At 40.6% G+C, this 6,898-nt stretch overlaps 1 protein-coding gene across 1 annotated transcript; it reads left to right on the top strand.

The window, feature by feature from the left end:
• The first annotated feature begins 706 nt into the window (after window positions 1-706).
• On the top strand, window positions 707-4,980 carry LOC145781040 (transgelin-2-like). The gene is made up of 5 exons (XM_082592749.1): window positions 707-985; window positions 1,701-1,902; window positions 3,600-3,704; window positions 4,020-4,109; window positions 4,736-4,980. Exons 2-5 carry the CDS (start codon window positions 1,747-1,749, stop codon window positions 4,832-4,834), a joined length of 450 nt encoding a protein of 149 aa, XP_082448875.1. The 5' UTR covers window positions 707-985; window positions 1,701-1,746; the 3' UTR covers window positions 4,835-4,980.
• Window positions 4,981-6,898: the final 1,918 nt, after the last annotated feature.

Raw genomic sequence — 6,898 nt, 5'->3', positions numbered from 1 at the left:
CTTTTTAACAACGCTTTAATGTCCGACAACATCGAATCGACATAAAAACGACAATATTGCCAGCCGATGTAAATTAGCACTTTGGATTAAGACTTTGTTAAAATAAACGTCAGGAATTACAAACAAGACTTATAGCTGGTGATCGCAGATGGATATATTCCATCAATATTCCCGCGCAATGCAACAGTGGCGATTATGACGCGCTGACCTAATTTTGCGTCACTCTTTGATACTACATATTTTCCACAGTTAATCCACGATCATTCTATTGCGAAATTAAATAATTGGCTAGAAGAGACCGGCGGCCAAACTTGGCCGATTGAGGAGGTAGCACCGGCGGTCATTCAAGCACTACTTAGCGGCCATGGCTGCATGCTGCTTTAAGGCTTGACAGTAGGTTACATCATGATAACATAGCATAATGCCCTTCTTTGTATACCGGACACAAGTAGGCTATCATTACTCAATACATAGTGAGCTAATAGATTAGCATTATCGCTATGTCTTATCTTAAAACTTGAAAAAAAATTGGCCTTTTAGTAAACAAAAGTGCCCTTTTTTCGTAATCTTGCCCCCCCAGTCAAAAATCGTTCCGGCGCCCCTGACTAGGTTAATCTGTAGGTTATTTCTTGCAGTCCGCAAGTTTGCGCTAAAAGCTACTGTGGTCCTTATTGCTCAGAAACGCTGCTTGTAGGCTATTAGCTGATTTTGGATTAAACTTGTGTAGCCTATTTCATTTGTAGAAAATGTTAGGTTAGGACATATGTAGGGTAATTGCGCCTGTTTAAGTTCAATTTTGTTCATTTTAACTTACGACTATCTTAAGTTTAACCTTTTACGTGAAAAACGGAAGTTATCAAACTACATGTCTCTGTCTCATCTGGGGACAACTCGTTTAATTTTCACTACCACTGCAAAGCATAGAAGCATCATCACATTTGGACTGATGTCAATTTGGTGCAACTGCAATCGAACTTCTCGACAGGTAAACTTGTAAAACAGTTTTTCAAAGTTGCCTACAGCATATATTGTCAATATCAAAGTCCGACAAAGGTATTTCGCTTCACGCTTTCTACGTCATCATTGTACAAAAGCGATCACACAAAAAGGAAAATATTTATGCTACTTTTTACTTTGTCAAAAAAGTCAATGATATGCCTAATTGCCTACCATGGCCCCGAATTTATCTCGAAATATTCTGTTTTTGTACGAAAAAGAGCATGCTTCTGATTACGAGGCTAAGCATAGACGTGTTTGAGACTAGGCTCCATTTTTCTTGTTACCGGTAGGCTATATACTTATTAAGTTTTAAAAACTTAGTTCTTACTAATATATCTTTTTTATTGCGTTTTAACTGTGTGGTTTTGTTTATTGACTTATTAACATTATTGTATATTGCGGCTCTCGGGTAAATTTACAATGTTTATTTGGACCCCAGAGCAATTTGAGTTTGAGACCCTTGATACTCTTTGATGGAAAAATATCCCGGCAACAACACTTTAACAATCGAAAAACTTCACTGCCAATCTCGGTAACCGGCCCTGCGTCAAAAGCCCCCACAAGTATACAAAACTACCAGGAATAACCAATCAAAAGCTTTGTCAGTTCGCAGATAAAGATTCAAACCAACCAACCAAAAACAATTAGCCTAAGGATTTGTAAGAAAAATATAGCGAAAGCAATTAAAACTACTTTTGCAGGTTTTCCCAAAGCAGAATTTGAGTTTGCTCCAATCTGAATAAAAATATGACAACGCTAGCGAAGGAAACCGAGCTCTCTGAACCCCCAGAGAAAGAAGACAGATTCGAACCTAATTTAAAATACTCAGAAAGAGACGAAAAGCTTCTCGTGGACTGGATCAGCCGTATAGTAGGAACAAAACCTCTGGAAACTGGACCAAAGGTAATGATTTCAAAACTTTTACAGAAGTAGCCTACGATAGGCTGTGCCATACGATAACTTACTTAAAAGCCGCTTGTTACAGCAAACTTCAAACTATATCACAGTCGGTTGCATAGACGAGTTGTGAGAAACTCGGTTTGGCAGTCGAAAGGGCATCGGTTCGACACCGTTCGCGGGCATGCGGCTGTATCTTTGGCAATACATTTAAAGGCAGGCATGCCTAAAGGTGGACACCAAGATTGACTTCCTTTCCTTCCCGCGAACTTAATCTGAATCTTCAATCATCGGGCCTGTGTATGCCTAGATGACAATAACGTCATTTTCTACTCTGCATACTATTGCTATGCATTCATGCAGATTAACGTTCAGCTCAAGGAAAATGAAAAATCTTGTTTCTGTTTTCAAAAAAAAAAACTTAAATTGCTGTATCTTGGCTAAGCATGATGTTAAAGTGACGCAAAAAGTGCTTCTTGGTCATCAGAGATGACCGGAAAACGAGGAAATTGTGATCAAATAAGTTATGAATCAGTTTTTCAACATTTTCCTCTTGTTTGAAGCGAATCGAATGCCGTCGTCATGTGAGCCTCTGGGGCCGAAGGCCTATCCTTTTATCACTCCAAATTCACGATGTTCCCTGACTACTCTGGGAAGGCTACTAGAAAGCAGCCATCAGTCTTTGGTTTTATCATCCAAGACGCGTATAGACCTTCCAAATCATTAGGTTGCTTGAAGATAGTACACTATAGGTACAGTCATTGTTGATGTGGTCTGCGGTCTGTTCCTTGGAATCACATTCACAGGAAGAGGAAGAGGCCACTCCCCATAATTGCAAGGTTGAGTGGAAAAGCACGACGCCCATACAAAGACGGTTGAGGCGCACCCATGCCTGTTTTTGTAGTATCAGGCTGATGGGACGTGTGTCGGCGTAGGAGATGAACGAATGGAGTCTGGTGGTACTTGACTTCCATTCAGAATTCCATCTATGGTCGGCCCGAATAGCCGCAGAGATGTCTTGTACATCAGCTTCGTTGATCAGAGGTTGAGCGGCTAGCACGAATGGGTGTTTTGATTTCAGTCGACGGGGTGCTCATTTGGGGGAGCAGAGATCTTGTAGCGGAGAAGATGGTTAGATTCCAATTTCCGTTGGCCGAGAGACAGTGGCTTCTTCGCGACGAAGACTTCAGCAGGTTGGATGCTGGCGAGAATGGGGAGATTGTCCATTGTCCAATGGTGTGGGACGCAGGCATCCGTTCACTGTGTGCAGGGTCGATGTTGTGGCAGTGAACACTGCGGCACCAAACAGGTGCACAATATTTTGCTGAAGAGTAGACAAAGGCTAAGACTACTATACGCAAAGTGTTACCCTTCGCCCCCAGCTGGAGCCTGCCAGGCGCTTGAGTGGCGCAGCGCGGGATGTCAGCTTCTTGCGCAGTGACACCAAATGGTGGCGGTATGTGAGCGATCTGTCTACTGTCACCCCAAGATAACTTGGTTTGGGGTAGAAAGACAGAGGTTTTCCTTTATTCTGGACATGTAGACATTACATTTTATTTTATTCTGACGAGACAATCTTCAGGATTGTAACAGCAACTGGTCTTTATCCTTTTTAACAACAATGATTTTACGAGAAAAACGTTAAAAGCTGTTGATGGAACCTTATCAGTGCAGTTATCTTACATAATGTTTCATCACTGCAGGGATTCTGCGAATGGCTGAAAGATGGACAAGTGTTGTATCAGCTCATGAATCATGTCAATCCAGGCGCGTACACACCAAACTCACCTAGTAAAAGCAGACTAGCGGTGAGATTTGAGGAAGTTATTGCTGTCTGCAAGGCTTACTGTTTCAAGTTTCACTTCACCAAGTCAAGCTGCTTGAGAACCATTGTCTAAGTTGTAGATTTAGATTGCTCATTAAGTATTGTGAATTCTGATGAATGTTTTCGATATTTTTTTGCATAATTATATCATCTCGTACAGTGATGAAGATCCTTGCTCTGGTGATGAATAACATAAGATTAGGAAGCTATCACAAAATATGAATAATTTTTCTGTACGTTAGGCGTTGAAATGCCGTTTAGCCTCATACTAAAATAATTTTTATTGTTTTCCCGTCAGGCTAAGCGAGCGATGTTGGAGCGCGAAAATGTCAATTGTTTTATCAATGCGGTCGGATGTTATGGTGTTCCTTCTAAGGACTTGTTTCAAGTAAGAAAATTATGTTTTTATTTATCCTTTAAAACGTTATGATCTTCAGTTGCCTTGAAATGTTGAAAATTTGGCATTCAGATCACGCTGAGATAAGACAGAGATTTTTCTCATCTATAAATAATGTTATAGGCTAATTTTATTTATTGTCGCTCTAAACCCGCTAAGAGTTTTTAGCGACTGGATTCATTTTTAATTTTTGTGTCATATTTAGGATGTCATCACATTGGTTGGATGGTTTTGAATCTTTATCCTCGGACTGACACATACTTTGATAGTTTTTTCCTTGCAGTTTCGCATACTTGGAGTGGTTTTTAATGCAGGGCCGGTTACCGAGATTGGCAGAGTGAAGTTTCAATTGTTGTTGAAGTGTTCTCTTTTGAGAATTATGCCGTCCACTAGCTGTCGCTGAATGGAGATCAGCTCTGAAATGCGTTGCTCAACCGCACACCCCGAGAGCTGAACCAGCACCGCCTAATCTTGAAATATCTTTGATCAACTTAGCCTATTGATTTACTCATTTTGCATCGATCCGATGATAGCCTTTTTTTCTTGGAATGGGCCTACTTTTTAGTCGCCACCTTGACAAGCGATCAGGGTATTGATTTAACATTATCATTTTTTAGATATCTTACCTGTACGATCAAGAAAATTTGTACCAAGTTCAGCTGACTTTGCTACTTTTCAAAAAGCTTCATGAAAAACGGAAAGCTGCGTCATGTTGATCAGCATCGTTTGTAGTTGAGACTCCAGTTGAAAGATATGCACAGAGCAGAGAAAGAACATCAAGAAACCATATGTGTTACTGCAGACTTTGCCTGCAGCCATCGCATTTTGTTTTGGTTTTGAAAATTACAAGCAAGCTAACGTATCTTCGCTGCCTGCGTGGGAGGCTATAGCCTACTACTTCACCATTTGCCAGCTATAGGGGCACAGAATATCACCAATGACACTGTAGCTTACGTCGGCCTTAAGCGAAGATAGTGTTACGGTATGAACAGGGCCGGATTTAGACCATGAGAGGCCCTAGCCTATTCCATTTGTGAGGCCCCTCCCTATTTTTGAGCTCAGAAATTCTCTTTAAACAACATCACATGTCATTGCTTAATGTTAAAAATATGAATGCATTAAACTCTTCGTTCTTTTCATTTTCCACATTCATGTGTGCAAATTTTTAATTAAAAGAATATAAACTTAGTTAAGGCAGTTTTGCTTTTAATTTTAATTTCTCTGATCAAACAACCGTTACAATAATTGTAAAGTTTATTTACGAGCAGTGGCGTAGCCAGAAATTTTGGAAGGGGGGGTTTTTGACGGCGTATTTGCCTAAAATGACACCCAGCAGCGGGGTTCTGAGGGGCCTAACCCAGAAAATTTTGAAAAATTACTTTGAATTTGGTGCATTCTGAGAGCATTTTCAACAAAAATGTGGGTATGAACATTCCTGTAAAATGGTACCGTCCGGTGGCATAGCAAAAGGATAAGATAACGTTTTCTTCGGCATTTTTCGGAAATAAAGCTAAGTCTCTATGTTTTCTTGTTGCTAATTCCTGGCTGAGATATTTGAATGTTTGGTATTGGCAAAACTCGCTCTTTTAATGCAGTTTCGTTTAAAATTAGGCAAACTTTGTTTCAGAGACATACATAGACTGAAAGCATCATTCTCAATATCGTGACGTCACACGCGTGCCAAAGAGGGGGGGGGGGGTTAAAACCCCAACCCCCCCCCCCCTGGCTACGCCACTGTTTACGAGGACATAAGAAAGAATTACAGCCATCAAATAGAGTAGCCTAAGACTAGGCTACCAATTTTTTTTTCTAGCTTTCGTCAAAGCAAAATTATGCAACTTGAAACATTGTCGATCTCAGCTTATTTTTGATGCTTTTGAGCCTTGAGAAAGATCTCTCTCCTGAGCAGTTATAGTGACCATTAAGCTTAGAAACAGTCTTAATATTGCTTCTACATATTGAAAGGCAGTGTTAATTTTTTTCCTTACACATAGAAGTTCATCAGTAGCCTAAGTTTCGGGACTCGGGTCAACATCTTCCGGATACGCTTCCTTTAAAAGTTTTAAACCTACAATAGTTGGTTGTCCATTTTCAGTTTTAGCTAAAACTCTGGTGGGCTAAGGTTGTCACTATCATGCAGAGCATTGCACGCTTGAGGCAAAGCTCCCTATTCTTCTTGCAAATCATCTAAATCTTCTTCGTTAACAACAGAAGGAAAGTTGATGCTGCCAGTCTCAAAATTTAAAAAAAACACTAGATTCTCCAAGAAAACCACTAGATTATTTCATACTGTTTTTTGCAGAGAAGACTGCGGCACTTTAACATAGAAGCTTCTAGCAGAAAGCGCGCAATAATTGCCTTTATTATGATGCAAACGAGTAACGACGTAATAATGACTGTTTGCAACTTGTGTATAGAATTTTCTACTCTGAAAAGCTTGATATATAGGTACTTTAGGTAGGGTTTAAACTTGTCAAGTTTTTAAAAGAATTACAAACTTTGAAATCGAATTTCGAGGCCCCTGGACGTTGAGGCCCTAGGTTTCAGCCTGCTTAGCCTATTGGTAAATCCGGCCCTGGGTATGAAGAAGCAGGCCACACATTCCCGCAAAAATGCCACGTCTTTGGCTACATCAGTGGTTCTCAACGGGGGCGGTACCGCCCCCCAGGGGGGCGTTTTGATTTTGCAGGGGGGCGGTATGATTACCTCGGCTTAAGGGGGGCGTTTTGATTATTAAGGTGAATTCTGGTTTAAACCATCTACCGCCCAGCGTAACGATT

Source organism: Aplidium turbinatum, chromosome 12, assembly GCF_918807975.1.
Source record: "Aplidium turbinatum chromosome 12, kaAplTurb1.1, whole genome shotgun sequence".
In the NCBI taxonomy this organism is placed as follows: Eukaryota; Metazoa; Chordata; class Ascidiacea; order Aplousobranchia; family Polyclinidae; genus Aplidium; species Aplidium turbinatum.
The sequence above is the reverse complement of the archived record's forward strand: the minus strand, read 5'-3'. Positions and strand labels throughout refer to the sequence as shown.

Bases quoted from the DNA above. Each gene is read 5' to 3' on its own strand.
- LOC145781040 (XM_082592749.1), top strand. From the start codon at position 1,747: ATGACAACGCTAGCGAAGGAAACCGAGCTCTCTGAACCCCCAGAGAAA. The intron at 3,705-4,019 runs GTGAGATTTGAG...TTTTCCCGTCAG, and splicing joins CTAGTAAAAGCAGACTAGCG to GCTAAGCGAGCGATGTTGGA. The intron at 4,110-4,735 runs GTAAGAAAATTA...ATCATTTTTTAG, and splicing joins CTTCTAAGGACTTGTTTCAA to ATATCTTACCTGTACGATCA.